A 23,470-nucleotide genomic window follows, 5' to 3' on the forward strand; every position below is an offset into this window, starting at 1 on the left:
GTGGCTCCACTTAAAAAATGCAAATGATTGGAGGAAGTAAAAGGTAATTTTTAGAGCCTCTCTAGTTTGCTGCAATTTCGTCTTAATTCTCCTTCCTCAAAATGTTCAAAATCAGGGTTGGTGCTCTACACTTTTCTTGAATTTCCTTTAATTAACATGCCATATTACAGCAAAATGATATATTTTTGCTAAGTTTGACTAGAGATCCTCTAGGCAGAGACTGGCAAGGTTGATTATAGGTCTTCAAATTGGAAGTTGGTTGCTTCCACAAAGAGCTCACACATTTGTATCACATCACATATTTGATCCACCATGTGTTCAACCAACTTATTCCACAGGATTAGAGTGTTATTTGTCATAAGATATGCATTAGTGTGTGCTTCTCAATAAAATGTAGTTTTCACACTGATCCCTGGCATTATCAAGTATTGTCATAATAATTATTAAAATTACATTATTATATAAATTATATAAAATATAGTCCTATAATTATCAACAGTATCAAGTTGGACTAATGCACTTTAAAAGAAAGAGAACAACCATTTTTAACAAATTACATTGTATAGGATAAGGGGACTTGTTTCTTGAGAGACCCAGGAAATCACACATATTAATTTCAATATGAATAATCTAATGAGATATTTTAGCAATCTGGTCTTGTCCAAAAATGGCTTAAGAAAGGATTTAGAAAGTAACAAAGTATTAGTAACAATCTAAAATGTCATATCCATGAATCAGATTGTCTTTAGGTAAAATTTGTGATTGTCCTTGAAGAACATATTCAATGATGCTTGTCATGAAAGTAATATTTCTTATACAGCACATTAATTCAAAATCGGAAACGTTTTAGTTCCTCTGTTCATTTACATATTTGAAGTTGAGCCACTTGCCAAACCTCGCACGTCTCTGCACGCAGGGTCTCTTCAGCCAACCTGCACTGGATCCAGTGGTATTCTATGTAGTAAAGAAGTTGTATGAGCTTTCCAATGAGTATTTATGGCGCCATACTGTACATCAGAGTCATATGATTGCACCAGTGTGAGCCAAAGCTTAGGTAATGGGAAGTTTTAGCAACTTTTTTGAAAAAACAAAAATCTCGTGCAAGTCCTAAGAATTTTCAACTTTTCCACCCTTTTGACAAAAATTAGTTGCTCCTCCCTGGCCAGCGTGGCCAATTGTAATTCCTAGGATAAATTCTAAAAATAGAAACATTAACCATTAGAATATTTCTTTGTTGTAAATTTGTTGAAACAAGTGCTTTTGATGATATGTTATGCGTTTTGAGTTTGTAAAAATCCCATGGATTTCAAATGTAGAATGAATATTTTAAATAGGTTTTAACTTTCTACACGGTCACGCCATGGTACAAGAAATTATGGTTGTTAAAAAGTGAACTTTGAGATGACAGCTGCCACGCTACATACTCTAGCGTTATTCATGGAGGCGTTACAGCAGAGACAACTTGGCTCGCTTGTTCACGGCACAAGTCTCTCATCATCTCTCATGGACCTGTCTGGGGCCGATTTGGCAGTTTGCCTCCAATTATTGAATGATTAATTTATTTCCAAATGGGTTAGATAATACGATTTCAGATTGAAATGGTATTTAGGAAGCAAGCATGCTTGTGGGATGCTTTTATTAATCATGGAGTCCATTTTTTTGCTTGCTTTGTTGCACCAGTATGCTAGCTACATGGTTTTATACCTACATTTGGGCCCTGTTTGTGTATTTAGAGATTGGGTGAGCCCTTTCCAACCCAGCCCAACTAAAACTATTGCATTGAACCATTTTTGCTTAAGTCTTTTACATATGGGGGACAGATGAATGGGTCTTGCAATTTGGCACTTAGTTTATCATAAAATCAACCTAATAGATAAGCGGTTTCTGTGGATTCAAACCGTCAATATTTTTGATTTCAGCCAGAAAATCTTCAAAAGTTACAATTCACTACGTCATGGACGAAAGGCAAACAACGCAACCTCCAGTATATGCAAGCTGCCGAGCTGTCATCTCAGAGTTCATTTTTTAACCACCATAGCAAGAGATCAGCCATCTTGACCAAAAATTAACGTGGGAAATGATGAAAACAATACACAGTGGTATCTTTCTACCTGTATATTTGTAAGATTCAAAAGAAATCAAGATCAAAGAGGAATAACAAACGTTTCATGAGAATAATTCAACTTGTCTGAAGCAAGATTTCACGAAACATTTTTGTCCCTTTTCCACCAGCGTCAGCTAGCCTGAAAACATGCTCATGCGGTACAGCTCCTGTTGAGATTATTTAGGTCTTGCCGTAGCATGAGGGCTAACTAGACCGAGACACTGGATTTGGGACCGCACTCAACATCAATATTATCAAATACAAATTTTAAGCTAACTTTACCTAACCTAGCCTAACCTTTCAGTTGCAAGGACCTCGGGGCACCTAGGCAGCGGCGCACGCCTGCGGCAGCTTGGTTGCAAGGGCCTGGGGCAACAGATAATCCCCATTTTTAAATAATATATTCAACAACATTTTTCCAGGATCCTGAATTCTTTCAACTATATGTTTCTTGATGCCCTTAGCCTTGCTTCCCACTGGATCTGGCATGGCCAGGCAGTACTTATCCACTCGATATAATACTTAAAATCCAAGAAATTCACCTTGTGACTCCGTTTCTCTGGTTGTAGATCTCTACGAGCTGAAACGGAGGAGAGTCATTTTTTAAATATATATGCTTGAATGTTTCCGAAAGCAACTGATGTCAAAGAATAGTTGGTTGATTTCACCAGTAGACACCTTTCGTGCCACTTTTCTTGCCCACTCGAACGTCTGCCATCACGTTTAGATTAAGGCTCCTTGTAATTCCTTAGCAGCACTGCCAGCACAAATCAGAAAGCTCGATCAGTATAGGGCAATTTAAAGTCATTATCATTTCTTTTAAACTTTTTTGCTTTATGAGTTGAGTCTTGTTTTGAAATTAACGAAAAATTTAATTTCTAGGCAGACCCATATCTACATCTTTTAAGTGAGGTTCAAAAATTTTGAAGCATCTTGAAATGGTGAATGGTTTGTAAAATCAACACCATAATTGTGTGATAATAAAATTTTGCTGTTCGCAGATAACTTACGGCATAAGTCATAGAATTGACAAAAGGCCGAGGTTCAAACATTTTTGCCGTAGATTCTGATTGGAATGTTTGATCGACTTTTTTTCGATGGTGAAGGTGAAATTGCTGTTATTTTAGGCCAACCAGCATATATCAGCAAATAACCAACTTAAGCTATAAATCAGCCCTGCTCTTGTTGTTCATAAATGCCTGCAGATGATGATGGAACGCAAAGCAATTGTTGAGGCTGAATAAGAAGTTGAGGCCCATATAAGTGTTGGTAGTGTGACCATCAAGATCTTTTCGAAGCAGAATTTTGTTTTGCATACTTTGGTTGTAATTTGCGGCCAAATTGAGTAACATAACCCTACCAGTTAAAGATCAAAATGTGACCTTTGATCCTAGATCAAAAATGGTAATGCATGGCCTTAGAATAGGCCTTTGTCTTTTTATTTGTGAGGACCAGGGCCCCGTCTTGTTTGAATAGAAACTTGGTCCTTCGCCACTTCTAGCTGCCAATTTATGATTCTACTTGTCATCATATCCACGTAATTGGCCGCAGAATAACGGAATTATTTCTCATACCAGACAGGGTTGGACGACTCCTTTGCTGGCTCTAGGATCCCAAGTAAAATCGTTGTGGTAGGATGTTGGGATGCAATCACAAAGGCATAATAACCCAGCTTTATTCCTGCTCTTTTCTGAGGCCTAAAAACGGATTTTCCTAAAATTTTGAGGGTTGTAAACTGATTGTAAGCTCCATCAATGGCAAATGTCTTTTGGTCTAAATGAAAAATGATTGTGCCAGCATCCAGGCCATTTAATTGTGAATAAGATGACCTTGGAGCAGATTATATGAGTGCCTTCCTGATTTGGCATTTGTCGTGGTAAAAATCAGGTTTTTCAAGTTTCATTTTTCATCATGTACTCTCCGTCTATTACACATCTGTTCATTTACTTTTTGTTTTGTCTCGCTAACACATTCATTTCCGGATGTAGAACAAAAAGAGTTACCAGCATTGTTCTTCATGACGCGCCGGGTATAATGTACCTATGATAACCACCTTCTCTACAATGACCTTCACATATCTATACTGAGCCCAATTCATACTACCAAATGACCAAAAGCAATGTCAAAGGCTATCATTTAGGCTTTACTTACCTAACGCCAACTTTTGGAGGAGCTACAAAATTAAGTTATTTCTATTGTAAGGAATGTCGCAGGACGCAACGCACATGGCACCGTACCCACAATTATGTTTTGATTAAAGTTATGCGTTTGCATCATTCAAAGCCTATCATAGTCAATGAAGCAAAAAAATCATCGTCACTTTACAAGCACAAAATGTTAATCGTGAATCAGCATGATCTATTTCCAACAAACAGCTTAGCAAATAGGAGTGCAAAGTTTTAAAATGAAGTATCTCCCAATTGGTTCATACTGGGCATTTTCAAAATATGTTCACGAATGCCGCAACAGTAGCCTAAGCCTATATATGAATTATTCAGATAAAAAACCCATGCTAAGTTTGTTTGGTTGATAGCTAGAACTGCTGAGAAAGTTTGGTTTTGGGACGGAATTGAAGGTTCAAACTTCTAAAACAGATAAAGAATCAACTAAATATTCTTCCAGTAAGAACCAAAAACACACAAATTTGCTTAAAATATATCCCACAATGCAGGTACAAAATAAATATTACAATAAAGTGTAATCCATGAAAAATATTAGCGAGACACTTATTCAACCAAAAATGCAAAAATAAAGGGCACAATTTTGTTCGCCCTAAAACTCGTACTGTTTGAAACCACACCAGAGTAAACACTTTAGTTTGAGGATCTCGCTCACTCCAGATCCATTACGCTGTATTGGGCTTCTGAGGCGGGGATCACTTTGTCTTTGTCCGCGATTTCTTCTTGACCGATATTTATGTCCTTTTGGCCGACGGGTTCTCAATGGATTAGCCAGAGGTGGGTCTCTTGGAGCATCATATGAACCAGTGTCATCAAATAATTGCTGAACATCCTGAAGCCCTTGAGCATCGGCTACGTGAACGTGATAATGAACTGCATTAGGATCTTGTTGAGCATCGCTTGGTGCAAAACTGTAAGAAACTCCAGGGTTTTGGAAGCTGTTAGCGTTGAAGAGAACCGGGGAGGCCAGAACGAAATTTGGGTTGCTCTGAATTAAACGTGGAGAGTTTTGGGGGGCATCATTGGTTGGGGCGTTGTACGAGGGACGAGATGGGTTTGATTGTGGTGGGGCACCATAGTTGGCGGTTGGGTTTGCTTGAATTGGTACCTGAAAAGGTTAAAAATTGACAACTTTGAATTAAGTTAGAATTGGAAGGCACTAAACTAAGCCTGATAGTACCGGGGCCTCATAAGTAGAGGTTGGGTTAGCTTGGGAAAGTGGTTGATAACTGGGAGTTGGGTTCGACTGAGGTTGTGGTTGGTAGACTGGGGCGGGATCGTTTTGAGGTGTTTGGTAGACTGGGATGGGCTCATTTTGAGGTGCTTGGTGGACTAGGGTGGGATCGTTTTGTGGTGCTTGGTAACTTAGGGTTGGATTTGATTGAGGTGCTTGGTAGGCTGGGATGGGATCGCTTTGAGGTGCTTGGTAACTTGGGGTGGGATCATTTTGAGGTGCTTGGTAGCTTGGATTTGGATTTGATTGAGGTGCTTGGTAACTTGGGGTGGGATCGTTTTGAGGTGCTTGGTAACTTGGGGTTGGATTTGATTGAGGCGATTGGTAGACTGGGATGGGATCGTTTTGAGGTGCTTGGTAGCTTGGGTTTGGATTTGATTGAGGTGCTTGGTAACTTGGGGTTGGATTTGATTGAGGTGCTTGGTAACTTGGGGTTGGATTTGATTGAGGCGATTGGTAGACTGGGATGGGATCGTTTTGAGGTGCTTGGTAGACTGGGGTGGGATTGGCTTGAGGTGCCTGGTAACTTGGGGCTGGATTTGATTGAGGTGCTCGGTAGACAGGAGTGGGATTGGACTGAGGTTGTGATTGGTGCCCTTGATTAGGGTTATTTTGAGTAAAACTTTGTAAACCTTGTACCGGATTGTTTAAAGATGGTGCTTGGTAAAATGCACTTGAATCAAACTGAATTGTGGCTGCGTAACTTGAAGTGGGGTTTGCTTGAATGGGCGATTGCGCTGGAGCTTGATAACCAGTTGAAGGATTGGCTTGAGCAGGAGCTTGGTAACCAGTTGTAGGATTGGCTTGAGCAGGAGCTTGGTAACCAGTTGAAGGATTAGCTTGAGCAGGAGCTTGGTAATCAGTTGAAGGATTAGCTTGAGCAGGAGCTTGGTAATCAGTTGAAGGATTAGCTTGAGCAGGAGACTGGTAACCAGTTGAAGGATTAGCTTGAGCAGTAGCTTGATAACCAATTGAAGGGTTAGATTGGATTGGTGATTGAAAGGGCGCTTGATAGTTATTTTGGGGATTTGCTTGAACAGGGGGTGAATATCCCGTTGACGGATTAAATGCAGCTGAATCAAAACTTGGTGCTTGATATCCAGAGGAAGGCTGAGCCTGGGCATCTGAAAAGTCGGCTTGGAAGGGTGTCTGATATTGCGGCAAGTCATTAACTGGGTTGTTCAATTGAGGAGGTTCTTGACTGGGAGGTTGATAAACTGGAATAGGATCATTGCTAACTTCAACTTGATCATAGACAGGAAAATCTTGTTGGGTTTCCTCTTCTGGTTCTTCATAGCCACCATATTCTGGGGCAATTTCGTTATTGATGTGCAAGTTCACGTGAGTGTAAATTGAAGGATGTGAAGCATTTTTGCCCTTCTTTCTCCTTTTTGTTGGCTTCTCCCCTGGCGAAGGTCCAACGGGTGCTGGGGGTCTCGTCGGGTTTGGGGGAGTAGTGGGTGGAGGAGACGGAGGAGGAGCAGGCGGACGAACAGGAGCCACGGGTAAAGGGGGTCGAACTGGAACAGGGGGAGCAGGGGGACCAATATTAAAAGCATTGCTGGGTGGGGCAGCTGGGGGTCCCACTGAATCAAACTGTGCCGGAGAAAATAACGAGCCACTTTGGCTGCCGTCCCGTGGTTGTCGATCATTATATTTAGGTCGCCGATTTGCATCTTGTTGGGGGGAATTTTGGTTATTTCCGTAAACAGACGGGGGAGCAAATAACGATTCGTCTTCTGATTCTAGTTCATCGTTATAGGTGTTGAAATGAACGGCAATAGGGCCTTGGAATTGAGTGTACGAGGTCGGCACTTGAATGGGAGACAATTGTGAGCCATAGGACTCTCTCACAAACTTGTTCAACTCTTCCTCATTTTGGGGTGCCGGCATCGAGTATTCGGTCAATTTGTGATGACTAGCTTTCTTATCATCGCTCTGACTGACCAAGTACGATTCCGGAGCGTTTTTCAGATTGATGATAATTTGGTTCTTGTCTCGAGCTTCATCCCCTGAACTAGTTTCCCTGGGTGTGTTCAAGCTTTGCTCCTCCAGGTATGCATAGAACTCATCATCGTAGTCGTCGGCTTGACTGGCAAGGCTTGGCCCAGCGGAAAAATTCGTGTAGGTCAATTCTCGCTTCTTCGTGGAAGCCCCTTTGTCGATAACGTCATCAAATAACGAACCATCAACCACGGCGAGCCTCAATATCACACTAAAACCATAAAAGGGAAATGTCATCTTAAATGATAGTCGAGAAAAGACATCCTGCACAATAGGTTCCGGACTTTGAGTTTGACGCGCTTGAACAAATCAAATAACTCTCTGTCAAGTTTCTCAGCCCACTAAACCATCAACTTGACAACCTCTTGCATGCGGGACAAAAACTTGGTATTCAAAATTTGCCGTCCTTGATTACCCACAAACATTCCATTCTCACATGAAGAACGAACAATTCCTGTATGGGCAGGAAAATGCCGATTACAAGACATCAGGCCTGTTTTTAGACTCCTTGTTATAAGGAAACTATTCAACCCACAAGGCATATTTCTACCTGCAGGACATCCATTCTTTGTTAACTGCAAATAAAATTGGTTTTGATTGACAAGGCTACGTATTTTGACCTCAAAAAAGGGTCAAGACGTAATTCCACTTCGCATTCTATTAGTAACCTGATGGTAAGGTTTGCATTTCTACGAACCAACAAACATTGATCAATTCAAATAGGTATTTGTTATTCGATGCGACACATGTTCTATCAGGCTACTTTAATACTACTTCACTCTCATGAGCATTTAAGATTAAAACAATATTTATTCTTTTTAAGTGTTGATCACAAAAACTTAAGCTGTCTTTTATCAATTACCATGGCCCACAAACAATACATTCCCATTTATTTTGCTCCAAGACCAAGCAAGGTCTCATCCTTTTTCCTAACCATTAATTCATTGCTTGCCACTAATCGCCTAATAAGGATGGTAGAGCAATCTTTAAAAAAGATATTAGTGTCTCCACTATCCCTGTTAACCCGATTATTCGTATTCTCCTTGCTAATTGAAAAAACTTGCAGTACATATCGGACGTTGGTTTTATGAACGTTACTTATTTTAGCAACGAGATTAATTCTCAAATTCATGAGGTCTTACCTTAACACCAATATCAGCGTAAACCCAAGGAAACTTGGTTTACGCATGTTGACGGTCAGAGCACTACTTGAACCATGCACTCAGTTCTATCTTCAAGAAGTGTTAAGATGAATGAGTCATGCACTCAGTTCTAACTTGAATAAGTATTAAGATGAATGAGCGGAAGAGTAAAAGTAATGACGATCTTCCTGTGCCACCGATCCTTGAAGACTGAGCAAATCGAAGGTTGGATGTTGGATGTTCCTGTCGGGGATGAAGTAGCGGATGAAGTGGTGGATGAACTGGCGGATAGATGGATGGATGGATGAATGTGATCCTCTCCTGTCTCGATAGGTCTGGAATTCATTGAGGCACAAAAATAAGGATGACACTTGACTTTGACCATGATTTCCTCACCGAAACCAGATCTTCGGACAGATGAGTTGTGAGTGAGTGTGTGTTTGCCGACGACAATCTAGATTCAGGAGTGATGGACCAAGGATGAATTCCTTTGTCCAGAGTTGCCTCGTAGTTCCTACAACTCTTAATCAGAGACCACTGAATCCCTGATTTTCAGCGGTATGACTAATTGGGAAACGTTCGCTGTATCAAAAGGAAACTGTTCACCTCGACAAACGGGTTTATTTTCTATTTCCATGCAACATATCGAACAAAGTCTAAAATGTCCGAGAAGAATTGGCTACATCCTGACTTTCAGAAAAGAACTCGATGTCCATGAAAACTGTAGTCCACGCCTTACGTCTTCTGGGTATGCGTAATCTCAACCATTCCGTGAAAATTGATCCAAATACCTTGATGTACTGTTTGCTCTGAATCATAAAACAAAGCTCTTAGATGAGCGAGCATTAGGGTCCCAATGAAACAGGTTTATCATACCCATTATTCCTACACCTTAAGGTTAAAGTTAAAACTCTCATGGATTAATAATTGGCAATTGCATCAACCCTATGTTAATAGCACTAGAAATAAATATGGCCTCGGTACTCAAACCTTTCAATTTCTCATTGGTTTCAAAAGCAGAGCCAGTTACCTATCTTTTTAATTGCAATGCTGGTTTTCAATCCAACACTTCCCGATCATATCATCCCATATCAAGTTCTTTCCGTGGTGTTCAAATTGTTGGCTGGGGTTCACTCAAGTGCAATTGGTTAGTAGCCATACGGAAATTGAAAGAAGACCCAGAAAATCCGCTACTACTACTATTCCATCTACAAAGTGACAAGTTGACAGGTGGACTCCTTGATTGTCTGCGAGATAAGCTTGGACCCAAACTTGTGTCTTGTGTTTCCGCAATGATTGACGATTGAAACTACTACGAAAAACTTATGCATACTTTTTGGTGGGTCGCGTCTTTGGTCTTAAGGGAGTCCGGATGACCTCGAAAAATTTTGCCTTCGATCAATCATTCAAAAGTTTTCAAGGGTTGAGTCTATTTTCATCTTTCGGCTTTTGAAAATAGTGGCAAAAAGAGTCACTGAAATTCAATCTTTGGAATGGCAAGGATTTTAAAGGCAACTTCCACCATGCACTTTAACATGTTGATATTTTCATATCTATATCATAAGGGTTTGTGTTTTTAAAGTATTTCCACATCGTACTTGTTAACTTGTGTAATTCTTGAATATAGATAGATATGGAAAAGAAAAAAAGGACGATTCGTGTTTAGAGACCCTTTTTTGTAACCATGGTCCCTTTAGATGTTTATAATACAATTCAATAATTGTCAAAGAATTGACAATTGCTTTCTTGTCTGACAAAACATGCTTTTAACTCGAATAAAAAATGCACCTTTACCAATATAAGCCTGAGGTGAAGTCGATGGTCCATGGTCGGATGATCCAAATTATCATACTAAATCCTCGGGTGACAAATGAGGTACCACAATTCCGGAAGCACAAGAAAAAAATCCAACCAAAGCAAATAAGACTGAATTTTCCAAATTTAATAATAGCTATTACAAAATCGTAAACCTGAAGGGTCATCAGAAGGCTGCGTGTTCAAATCACGTCGGGGTCACCATTGAAGGGTCAATAGTATCAACACAGTACATCCCTCCTCGTTTATTCTGATTCAAGTTAGGGAATAAGAACGATGAATCACAGTACAGAGCACAGAACTAGCACACGAGCAAGCACCGCTACAAACCTTTAACGGAAAAAAATTAAGTTTTAAGTTTATTCCGATCAACACATCTCTAAAATACGAAGAAAACCCTAAAACTCTCCTAGGACAGAGATGATAGTATAGTTAAGTCCCCCTCGGCTTCAAAATGACGACAAAAATGTGAATGCTCAAAGGAGAAAACATTGGACCCGACGTTGCTTCTTCCGGTATGGCCGATATATCAGATCTGGAAACACTATGAAAGTATTTGAGAAACTTCCTCACTTTTTTTTAATTGATCAAACATGATATATTGGAGAAACTTGGTCAATTGTTAATTTTATCATTAATCTCTTGTCGTATTCCAGGCAACTGGACGTCGGGAAAAGATTTCATACTTCATAGAAGAGAAGTTTATCTCATAACAGAACAGTTAAACCTAATATCGATTCATGAATTTTCATTCTCCGCCAAAATCTTTCAACAATTATTCCAATACTGCATTCTGAGTCACAAAAAGTCAAACAGACTTAATGTCAGAAATTCAAGCCAGTTGATACAATGCACTCATAAAGAAGCGTTCCCCAGACTTCAACAATTTGTCATTAATTAAAAGCGTCAAAAAAATTGCTTATTGGTACAAGCGGAAAAAAGAAGTCAGTTCGTACAAGAAGTATTATTCCTTCAATGTAAAATCTTCATTTTCTGAACAGGGGGTGAACGCACCTGTATCATTTCCTTTTGTCCAATTGTACCTTGATTTGGCTCATTAGAGAGGAGAGTATCATGGAGTTGTTGTTTTGCTTATATTGGATTTTGATTGATCAAAAGATTTGGCCTGTAAATACAAATTGCACGAGATTCTAAATTTTGGTACAAGGCATAGCAAAAAATGGACAAGAACAATCACACACACCGAGGTGGTTTTAAAAATTCTAAGAAGCCCATGACCATACGATTAATCTGGAGTTTTATGCAAATGTATTTTTAAATGGTTTTACACGAGAGTACTAAGTCAAATGTCACCTTAGGTCCGAGGACAATTTTTTTTGTTTTAAAAATCGACTTTGATTATTTCGTTAAGCGAGTACTGCTTTAGATACAATCGTTGGGAACAAGATGAAGCTTGGCAATACAAACACCCATTTTCCACTATTGAATATAAATTAATGGGCTTGATATTTTACAGTATCGACCGTAGTAACAAATGCAAGTTGTTTTGCAACACATTTGTTGGTAAAGATTGTTTTATTTAGTTATGGGACTACCGTTAACGAGTTGTTTGGAGACGTAAATGAAGGTTAGAAATTCCGCACATGGGACCTAAGGGTCCCTCTAGGTTGTACTCTTGCAATGAAAAGATGCTTTATACAGAGTGAGAAACTAAATTTAGAATTTCATGCAATTCGTGATTACTGGCCAATCTTTTGACCTATCAAAACCCGTTTTAAATAAAACAACAAATCCATAATAAACTGTTCTCAAATGAGTCATCTCAAGCTACAATCGGGCAAAAGAGAGCAATGCAGGAGGCCAAAAGGCAACGGATCCGCGATCTCCTCTGGGAGGAAAATGACCCCAAGCTCATTGCCAACATTGTCAGCGTTTCCCTGGGCACCCGTTACAACGCCAAGAGAGCCATGAAGGACTCAGATGGGCCCTCCAGAAAGCTTGGCAGTGGTAGCCACAAAAAGAAGAGGACTGTGACCTTGTTGGACGCCGTCAAGGGCAAGATTGCCATGGATCCAACAAAGACAATGTGCAAGATGGCTGCTGAGCTTGACGTGGACCCAAAGACCACCTGGAGCGTTATTCACAACGATTTGGACTTCAAGAGCTGTGCCTGCACCCCAGGCATCTTCTCACTGAAGCCATGAAGACCAGAAGACTTACAAGGTGCCAGAAGGTCCTCAACTTCTACAAGGACAATGGCAACACAGTGAAGATCTTCTCAGACAAGCAAGAGTTTCCCCTAGGCAAATATGTGTGGAACCAGGATGGCTCTCCGGCCCATATGTTCTTGAAGGTGAAAAACTTGTTCACCAAGAACTTTGTGGCTTTTTGTCCCAAGGATTTCTATCCGTCCTCAAGCCCTGATGTGAATGCCAACTAGATTTTGCAATGTGGGGCATGAGACAAAGAGACCTTCCCATCTGAATGTGGATTTCCTAAATGCCATCATCATGATGGCGTGGGACAAAATGTCCTCAGCCTTCATCAAGAAGAGCTATGCCTCTGTTCGTCCCCGAATTGAGGCCATAATTGAAATTAATGGAGGCCACATTGATTAAAAAAAAGTTAGATCTCAGTTTGCCGGCTAAGCCTTGTTCAAAACATTTTCTCAGGATTTGTTTCATGTCGCCACTACTAGCAGGTTTCAAAGGCCACTCATAAGTTCTAAATTTTGGCTTCCCACCCTGTAAAGCATCATCATTGTAATGAAGGACATTAATGTAAATGACGAGAATTTTTAGTGAATGTATCCATGGATTTCAGTTATTTCAAATAGAGATTAGGAAAAATGTTGTTAAAATAGAATTGAACTCGAGTTTCGGACTTTTGTATTTTGCGTGAAATTATTGGGAATATTTATTTCTCGGGGAAGTTTCTAGATTCCAATTTTGGACGATTTTGTTATAGTTATATAAAGTTAATAACGTTGAATAAATGAAACTAATATAACCAGAACATAATATTTAGCTATTCCACTTTTTGAATGCTTTGCACCAGCTGTATTCTACTACAGGGAGGCTTTGCTCCCTGGTTGCTGTCTAAGGTAAGATAAAAAGAGTTAAGAACTTGTCTTTCAAATATCTTTTTGGGGTATGTTAGAGGTATATGGCAAAAGTTTTAAAGGCTTATTTTGCTTTTGGAACTATCAAAGAGCAATTTTTGAAGTAAAAGATAGGTTTCAAGCACAATTTCCTTTAGATTTGTAGGTTTAAAGTTTCGTATTTTTGGGCATTTTTGTCCACTTTTGTTCACCCTAATTTTTTGACACTATTTGACACTTTTGGACAGGGGTAGACGAAAGTGTCCAAAAATGAAATGCCCACCCTGCACCCTGGTCAATTTGTCTCAGAAAGTTGTTCCGCATTCGAATTTCTTCCTCTGTTTGGGTTGCTTTGTCATTGAAACGAATGGTTGGAGCCTCTTTGCTCTCTCTTTTGGCAACCTTTGGATCACTTGTGTCTTAAAACCGATCGAGAAACATACCCAGCCCCCCCAAAAATAATGCTGGAATCCTCAGTGTCTGAGCTGAAGTAAACCCGTAGCAATGGAAGTAAACCTTCTACATCTTTTGAAATTGCTTCTTGAAGCTGATCATCACATCCATGAAAAAGTTTTCTCACCTCATCTACGGAGAACCTTGAGAATTTTAGAAGATACGTATTTCAACAGAATTAATTTTTCAGCTCCAAGGACTTGACGCACAGAAACCAATTAGATAGAGCCAGATAGATACCGATACCAACCAAATCTACTCTCAATTGGATCACTTTGTACTTGTCCCAGAAGTTCGTACTTAAAAGAGTGCTTTTGGAAAAGGTCTTGCCAATCCTCTAGCCATTGTGCGAAGAAAAGGATGAATTGGAGCTGAGAATCGTCACAAAACTCTCGTCCCTTTTCGGACGTTCACAATTTGGGTTCTTCACATTAAGAATGTTCCAAAGCTTCCGGATAAGTTTCAGAAATGGAGCTGTTTGAAGGAAATGAGGAAAGCCATTTTTACTAAAGTGATCCAGCGCACTTATTGTACTTTCAGAGACAATGCAGTCTGTTAACTTGACATTAGTTTTCTCGATTGATGTTGGATACAGACACTTTTTACTTAACTTAACCAAGTTGTACAGTTCTTCCAAATGAGAGAATTTGGGATTGCCAATTTTGTGGCCAGCCAATGGGGGGCACAGGAAAGTTCCTTTCTTCAGATAATTTTTTAAAACCCTTGTTTGTATTTGGCCGTTGAACTTGAGAGACCAGCCCTCTGGTGGTCATTTTTTAGGACTTCACCTGTCAGCTGCTTCCTCTCAAGGTTCATTATTACCACATCAGCTCCAGTGTCGGCACAGAATCGAAGACTGGCCGATTTGGACGAGGCCAGGGGTTACCTTGACGTCAATGCGATTTCCGACACTGAAAGAGACGGCTGGCGCCACACACAAATGTATGCCACTGGCCTTTATGTCTTCCTTCTGACGGCAAACAGGTAGCCAATGACCTACTCTTCAACATCCGTGACAACTGAATTTGAGAGCTGGGCAATCTCCACGAGGGTGCTTCTTTGAATTTCCACAGAGAAGACACCTCTCGGATGAGCCGGCCGGCTTGTCTGGCTTTTTGACCCACGTTCGTCCATTCTTCTTTGGACTTGGCGGCAACAATCACGTTGAGATCGGGCTCGAAGTTTTGACCAATTACATTGACGGCTTGAAAGGAGGAGGCGGTGCTAAAGTCTCGAACATCCAAACGATTGATCTCCGCCTCGATGATCAGCCTCGTTGAATGTTGTCGTGTTCTTCTCTACAACTTTGGCCTTATCGACCTCAATGCGCATGCCCTGCAATAAGAGTGCGATCAAGAGACGGTCTTCCGTTATGGAAGAAGAATCAGCATAATCAGCCAGTTCTCTTAAAGAGCTACAGAAAGACGTATAACTCTGACGTTCACATTGACGAACAGCAAGAAGATCTCGCATGTCCAGGTGAACGTTGTGAAAGCTACGCAGAAAATCCTGGACAAGGTCCAAAATCTCGTCCACGGTTCGGCCCGTCTCGGGTTTGATCCCAATGGAGTGGTGCACCAATTGCATAAAACCGGGACTGCAGTTTTCCCAAAGGGACCCACTTGGATTGATTTCTCACGTTGATCCATATAGACCAAACGCGAATGGTTATTCCACAATGGTCGCCACCTCGTGAACTCCTTGTGATTCACATCCTCAGCCAATATAGGTGGTTTCTTGGCATTTTGGGTAAACGAGGATAGGCATGTCTGGAAACTGGAGGTGAAGTAGATTGGTTTGCATCAGAGAGCCTGATAGTGTTCGCTTCAACATCTTGACGGAACCCAATTACTTTAGATTTAGCTTTGAAGAAAGCTTTCACGTGTTCGTCCACAGCCGGTTTAGAATCCTTCACATTGGAAGCAATCCCACAATTGACCTGATCCTTGGCGTCAAGATACGTCTGGAGGCGGTCGTCCCAAGGATCAAGGAAATTTTCCAGTAAAATTGGATCATCTCCCACCACATAATCGCCCAGAGAGGATTCGGCAATGTTCCTTGCACGGGTCAAGGCGGCCTTAAAGCCTGAACAGCTAGCCTTCAGAGCCTGGATTGTCTCTCTATCCGACATGGTGTTGGACCACAACGAACGGGAACAGGATATGGCACTGATTCAACTCCACAAACGGGTGGACGGTAGCCAAGGAACCTCACAGAACTCACGCTTTGATCAGGATGAGCCACAGACAGTACATAAAGAAAGATACGTACATGCCGACTGCGCCATCACATGATCGTGCGAATGGATGAGGGAGGCGGGTTAAAGGGTAGAGATGGAGATCTTTATTGTCTGGAGAGTGGGAACAGAATGCTCTACATTGAATCATAATTAATGAAGTCAGGGTGCTCACTATGGTACACCAAGCACAGATCTCTACAAAGGGGGGGGGGGTCATGGCCTTTTCTAGCCGCTACAGGGAATGTAATCCCGTTACTATTAAAATGAAAGGTTATAATTCGTCTATTTATTACCTTCTTTCAATCTTTATATGCTTGTTTGTGTGTTACGAAGTCAGATGGCAGCTCTCTCGCTCGGCCTGCCATCTGAATGATGGGTGTTCCAATTGAGGGATATTCCCGCTTCGTCATCACAGCCCAACATTAATTATTACCTCACCCTCGGGCATGACCGCAGGTTCGCCCATTTAAGCTCTTAAAGCAGCAACTCATGCTGTAATCAAATACCACAGAGAAGCTTGGACTTGGCAAGCCTGGGATCGAACCAGGATTCGCAAATTAGAAAGCGGATACTCTACCAATACGGTACCCCAGCAAGCCAATCTTTATATGATACTTGGTCCACGAACAAATTTGAGGAGGCAGACCGATCTAGTCCTTGAATGTAGGGTTGATCTGGAATGCTACCTAAGAATTTGTCCAAATCTGACTTTAAAGATGCTACCGAATCAACAAGGTTACGAAGCCTACGAATATTAGGGGAAACAAATTGAACAATGAAGGAGCCCGAGAAAAAAGAGAAGTGGACTTCATTGTTCAAACTAGCCTGGATTCTTGAGGGCTTGAAGGTGCCCTCAAAACGCACGTGAAACCTCTACGGTCACTACAATTGACCCTAAATCCTGGGTTAGGACAAAGCTCATGGCGTATAGACGTACAGTATCAGATACCTTTCGTACCTTCTCTGAATACTGTACAATCCCAACCGTTCTAACCTTTCCCAAAACGAGAGCTCTCTCATTCCTGTGATGTTCCTAGTGAAACATCTTTGGACTTGTTCGACCTTTTGCAAACCTGCAGAACTCATTGGAGCCCAAATGGGTGAAGCATATTCAAGATGTGGCTGACTGAAGAATTCTTTATGATATCCTCTATTTCAACACGACAAATGGAAAGTGAGTCCTATGACAAAACCCCCTCTGGTTTGAATGATCAATACACTTATGGTTTAAAAGAAGTTATCATATGGCAAATATTCCACTGGTTTGACGAGAGGAAAATCAGTGTTACATTTTGAGGCGACCTTACGGATTTCCGTAATGTAACCAGTAATGTCATACGTCACAGAAAATGTAAATTGATAACCCTAGTCGCGGCCACCCTTGATTATTTATATCCTCCCATCTGTAGCAAATAAATCATTGCATTAGAGAGAGAGCTTTAAAAAATTGGAGAGGACATCATGTTACATTTTTTCTTTCCCTCTTTTAAAAAGAGAAAGTGCGCTGAGCTTCACTTGCGATTCCGCGCGAAGAAAGTAGCAATTATTTCTGACATTACGAAAATGTTCTTGTCCATCGAGCTTCATTCAGACCAAGATGCTTTTCGCTATTTATGGAGGGGTTTGGACCTCAACCAAAAGGCACAATTTTTCCGTAAGGTGGCAGTGACGTTTGGGATTAAGTCATCCCCGTTCCAAGCCATTTGGTGTCTGCTACAGACGGTTGAGATGTTTGCCGCCGACTAACCTGAAGCAGCTCAAGAAATCCGTTCCAACTTGTACATGGACGATCTCTCGACCATTGCTGCTGGTGAAGATCTCGCAAGAAAGCTCTTGGACGACCTAGTCACAGTCTTGGCTTTGGGTGGGTTTAGGGCTCACAAATTTGCGAGCAACTGTTCTGAAGCTCTCGTGGATCAGAATGGTGCTGATTGACTGGAATGGTCTTAACTCTTAGGATCTAGTGGGATACCCTTCAGGACACCCTCGGATTCAATTACATGAGTCAATTAGCCTCCAAGCTCGATTTGAAGGGTTTGTCCTAGCGGTCTGTTTTGGAAACTACAGCAAGCATCTACGATCCACTTGGCCTGATATCACCGTTCACGCTCCAAGCAAAGCTTTTGATGCAACGGCTTTGGCTTCCCAAACTCGGCTGGGATGATCCACTGCCTGCGAACTTGAGGGGGCCGTGGTTGAAATGGTTGGGCCAAGTCCACTTCTTAAAAGACCATACCGTCCCTCGATGGGTGGGATGGCATTCAGATTCGCCATCGTTCCTGGCAATATTTGGTGACGCTCCAAAGCAGCATATGGTGCCACAGTTTATTTCGTCACTCGGTCGGGTAGTGGAGATATTTATTCCTCCTTGGTATTCTCCAAAACGATATCAGCTCCCCTCAATGATGACTTGTCAATCGCTCGTCTGGAACTTTTACGGGCGCTATGTGCAGCTCGCATTGGGTCTTACGTCGCCAAAGCCATAAGGATATCCGGGGAGAGTTCCTTCTATTTTACGGATTCTCTACTTATCCTTTTGAGGATCCAACAAGGATCCCGAAAGTTGAGGCAATGGGTCGGAAACAGGATTAAGGCTATTGTAGACATCGCCCATCCAAGCAATGGCGGTTTTGTCCTGGGGAAGAAAATCCTGCTGATCTGACCTCCAGGGACGCTAGCGTTCAAGAGATCCCCTCAAGCTCTCTGTGGTGGGAGTGTCCTCCGTTCCTTAAACATCCTCAACAAGATTGGCCCAATCAGAAGGACCCAAGAAATGATGGATGAAGACAAGCAAGAAGAGAAGAAGGTCGTTCAATCAATCACGTTGTTGGCTTCACAATTGGATGATCCCTTCGCAAGATTGTTTCTCGTTGCAGTAGATGGATGAAACTTGTTCGAATTACCGCATACATAAGGAGGTTTTGCGGGACATGCGTCCGGCGCTTTAAGCATGATCAACTCCACGCAAGCGCTTATCCAGATGTTCGTTTATGGGTCAGTGAAATTCATGAGTCCGAAAAGTTCAAAATAGCCCAATCTGAAGCTTTTGCAGAAGAATTGACAAACCTTCGTTCAAGTCTCACAGTCAAGCGGCAATCCCCCTTAACCACTCTTCGACCAATTTTAGCCGATGGATTACTTTGTAGCGAGTCCCGGCTCCGACTTAGTTCGAGCCTTGATGATTGTACGAAGCTTCCAATCATTCTACCAAAACATTAAAGAATTGTAGAGCTTTTCGTCATCTATTTCCATGAGCCTCACCATCATCTTGGAACATATTGGCGCTGAAAGGAAGATTTCACCTAATTGGCAATCGTCGAGAAGTTAAGCGCATCACGCATTTATGTAAGGCTCCGAAATGTCGCCAGCCATTTCCATTGACTCAAAGGATGGGTCTATTTGCCCGTGGAGTCTTTCGAATTGCCCTTCATTCGACCACCTTAAGTGCCCGAGAACTCGAGACTGTCCTTTTTAAATGCGAGGCAATAGTCAATAATCGACCTCTGGCCTCGGTGACAGAAAACGGCCTTTTGCTTCCTGTTATTCCTGCCCAGCTATGTGTCGGAAGAGACCTTCTCCGACTCCCGGATCCTGGCCGAAACAAATGCCAAGAGGAGCCCCAATTTGTTGCCAAGTGGCGATAAAGGAAGATGTTGGTCAATTCGTTTTGGAAAAAGGTGGTGCAATGATTACCTTCTGTCTCTCATCCCTACCAAGAAGTGGACCAGGAAAGATGAGTCCCCTCTTTCAATTGGAGATGTGGTATTACTTCGCGATGAAAACATTGGAAGAAATGAATGGAAGATGGTGCGAGTCGAAAACCTTCATCTTGAGCAAGACAACCTGATTCGCTCAGTAAACTTGAGACTTCCGTCGTGATCCATTGTCAGAAGGCACATCAACCGATTGGCTTTACTTGAGGAGAACATGAGCGTTCGGCCTTTGAATCATTAACCAACACCAATCTTTTCTGTTTTTGGTGGCGAGAACCACGTCCTTTATGAAGTTTCGTGATTATTATGCGTATTTTTCCTTCCCAATAGCTTTTTCGTTTTTGTTCTTTTTCTTGTACGTTTTTAATTTTTTTTTTTGACGATTACGGACTCGAGTCCTTTCTAAAAGACTCGAGTCCCGCCAATTCCTCCAAATCGAGTAAAAACCTAGAGTGCACTCGGACTCGAGTCCGAACTCGCCTCAGCACTAGTAACGCGTCACCGGTTACATGTCGGTACATGAACAAAGTAAGCAACCTGCACTTTCCAAAATAACATGAGCTTAGAACGACAATTTCCTAAAACATTCAGCCTAACCTATCTTCCATACTTTGTCAAACAATCAAAACCTATTAGGCGCAAATAGAGGGCTAGTCAAGCCCTCACAAGTCGTCTAGGCGCAATGCTTCTGTATGCCAATTCAATATAGGTCGATGAAGCTCGTTTTTTACGCTCGTTTTTTACAGCTCGTTTTTTACGATTATTTCAACATTATCGGCAGAATTTCAAGATTATTCACAAAACCTTGATATTGATTGCAATTTTTTTTGTCTCGGCTAGTCTCGGCATTGAAATTTAATATGGAATTCCAGGTAGATTCAGAGTTGTTTTGGGGGCATAATGATCATGTCATAACTTTCTGATACCAGGCACTCTTTGCCACTAAAGCTTGACAAACTAGTTTGTCTTCTTAATCTGTTTAACTTCAATGAGTCTTTAACTAATTGCACAAATTGCACTAATTCTAAACCGAATAAAATCCCTTTGGGAAATGGCTTCAACGCACTTTGTTAAAAACCAACTCTAAGCTGTTTAGTGCACAATCACATATGTTTTTAATTGAAAAGTGTTCATTGTACAAATATCTTATTTTTTCTTAATGGGAAGGCATAAGCAACAAGTAAAGCTTCTTAGTTTTTTTAAAAGCATGGCCTCCCCAACGAAAGTTTTGAAACTCCATGTCGAAATCGCCGTTTGAGTAAATGGTTACTCAATGTGCCTTGGACAATAAGAATGGTGATTGTCTCCTAGACCACTGCGATCTTCAGGATTTCACTTCGAACACCAACCAATCCCTGGGTTACATACAACCGCCACATTTAACATACTTTAGTCTCGGAACCTTATTTTCACCAAAAGAATTCCAATGTAAAAAGAGTCAATAAAATGCCTCGTCATCACTATTGCGGTGAAAAAGTTGTAAAGAATGCTGATATTTGTGATGGAACATTTTCCTTGTTTATCTTAGCCAAACTCATATGGCGACAAGATGGGAATTGAGAGCTTCTTGATCATAAAATCCGTTGGATAATCTTGGTTGATGTATTGCTCATCAGTTTTGGAACATAAGGAAATGGTTTACGTCTCGACATGGTCAGTTATCGAATATTGCTTTGGCATTTGGCTGAGAAATATGGCTTGGGTTTACCGTATTGGTGAGAAGGTGTAACCAAGTTGTCTCCCTTTCCCAAGAAATATGTCTACATTCATTTGGACGTCGTTTGCACATGGCGCGATTTCACTCAACGTGTTCAAGCAGATTGTCGAGCCTTGAATTTCATGAATTGTTCGTGGCATCCGACGATGGACACGTTGGATAAAGGTACGTGTGTGTGAGTGTGTGAGAGAGATGCGTGATCGGGCTACGAAACGACAAATTGATTAATTCATGGCATGCCAACCCCTGTGTTCTCTACCTTCATGTGTAAGCAGCAGATGAATGAAATAAGTGGTTTTACTATAGATTTAGGTTTTGCCCATTCTCACTATACCAACATCGTAGTAAGTAGGTATGTTATAGGCTTGTAATAAAGCAGGTTCTCAACATTGTTTTTAGTTCATGCCTGCGAGAAAGTTGATAAGTAAATATAATTCTTTATTTATCATATATTTATCATACTCAAAAAACTTGTAGAAAAAGATTTTGAAGTAACAGCAGTACTATTATTTGAAAGACAATGTGGTAGAGAATTTCCAACTAAGAGTATGAAATCTTGGGCATACTGGTTTATGATTTCCTAAAAGCTTCACGAGGGAAACGAAAAATGAACGGCCACTCTGGAGCGAGATAATGGATCAAGAAACGAGTATTTTGGGTCGTTTCAATCACACTATTTTGAAATGTAATGGAACTACAGTTCCTTTTTCGAAAATAGAAATGAATTTCACTAATCGTTACTTGCAACCTCGTTATTACTGCCCTAATCATTTGCTAGCTTACTTTTTGCACATGTTGAGTTGGAATGTGTCTTACTGTTCTATTATTCAAATACTGAGTGTAACAGAATTGGGGAAACCTGTCCAGGATGTGCGATACTGGACCCCTTGTTTCAAATTGGTTATTTTTTACGTTGTTGTTTCTGAAAAATAAAAACTACTTACCACGGTCGTTGGATCTAGACACTGGATCATTTTTCTGAATTGTGTTTTGCAGTTCTTTCAAATACAGAGAGGCTCCCTGTCCGCATTATAGTCGTTCGGATACCTTAATAATGCATCTTTTCTATGCGTTTTATATTTTTGCAACTGCCCTAAATCATAGATTTCTAGACGCTGGATGTCGGACGACCGACCACTCGGTTGGCTAAACAGTACAATGAACCGGTTTGTAATCAATTCCCAGGAGACCATCCATTGTACTGTTTTACCAGCCGAGTGGTCGGTCGTCCGACATCCAGTGTCTAGAAATCTATGCCTAAATAGAGAGAGAGAGTACTCTTTTGGCGTGATTAGGGACCTTTTTAGAGCACTATGTCGATGGATGTAGGAAATATCGTTGTAAACTTGGCTATTGTATGAATAATGAATCCTCTTTTGTACTAATAACATTCACGTGTTCGTCCCATGTTAAGTAATCTTGACAGGAATTTCATTTTTCATTTATTTTTCACTTATCGTGAAGAGGAACAATTAGGGCTGAAAATTGTGCTTGTTTTTAACAAAAATGCATGTGTTTTTGGTTTCAAACATAGCCAAAAATGGGAGTAATGCAGAGCCAAACACTGCATTATTGTTGATTTAGTCTTTTTGGGGCAACAACTTGAAATGTTGGCCATCAGAATTTTAGTAACAGTAATTGTAAAGCGTAATGCCATCATATTTTTTTGTCGAGTAATGGTTGTGCAATGAGTTACTCTTTTTGGCCAAAGTAATTGTAACTATAATCCGTTCCTTTTATTGAGGAACGTCTAACGCCCTGCAAATGATAAAAGTGACACCCATAGGGGATGTCAAGTAAAGGAAATT

At 41.0% G+C, this 23,470-nt stretch overlaps 1 protein-coding gene across 1 annotated transcript; it reads right to left on the reverse strand.

Annotated features, from left to right (window-relative positions):
* Positions 1-4,622: 4,622 nt before the first annotated feature.
* On the reverse strand, positions 4,623-8,711 carry LOC131883451 (uncharacterized). The gene is made up of 3 exons (XM_059230927.1): positions 8,665-8,711; positions 5,465-7,733; positions 4,623-5,392 (listed from the first exon to the last, which is right to left on the reverse strand). Exons 1-3 carry the CDS (start codon positions 8,709-8,711, stop codon positions 4,877-4,879), a joined length of 2,832 nt encoding a protein of 943 aa, XP_059086910.1. The 3' UTR covers positions 4,623-4,876.
* Positions 8,712-23,470: the final 14,759 nt, after the last annotated feature.

This window comes from Tigriopus californicus, chromosome 7, assembly GCF_007210705.1.
Source record: "Tigriopus californicus strain San Diego chromosome 7, Tcal_SD_v2.1, whole genome shotgun sequence".
NCBI lineage: Eukaryota > Metazoa > Arthropoda > Copepoda > Harpacticoida > Harpacticidae > Tigriopus > Tigriopus californicus.

Excerpts from the sequence above, each read along its gene's own strand:
- LOC131883451 (XM_059230927.1), bottom strand. The coding sequence starts at position 8,711 with ATGCGTAAACCAAGTTTCCTTGGGTTTACGCTGATATTGGTGTTAAG. Across the intron at positions 7,734-8,664 it reads ACGCTGATATTGGTGTTAAG|TGTGATATTGAGGCTCGCCG; the intron begins GTAAGACCTCAT and ends TTATGGTTTTAG. Across the intron at positions 5,393-5,464 it reads CCTCTACTTATGAGGCCCCG|GTACCAATTCAAGCAAACCC; the intron begins GTACTATCAGGC and ends TAACCTTTTCAG.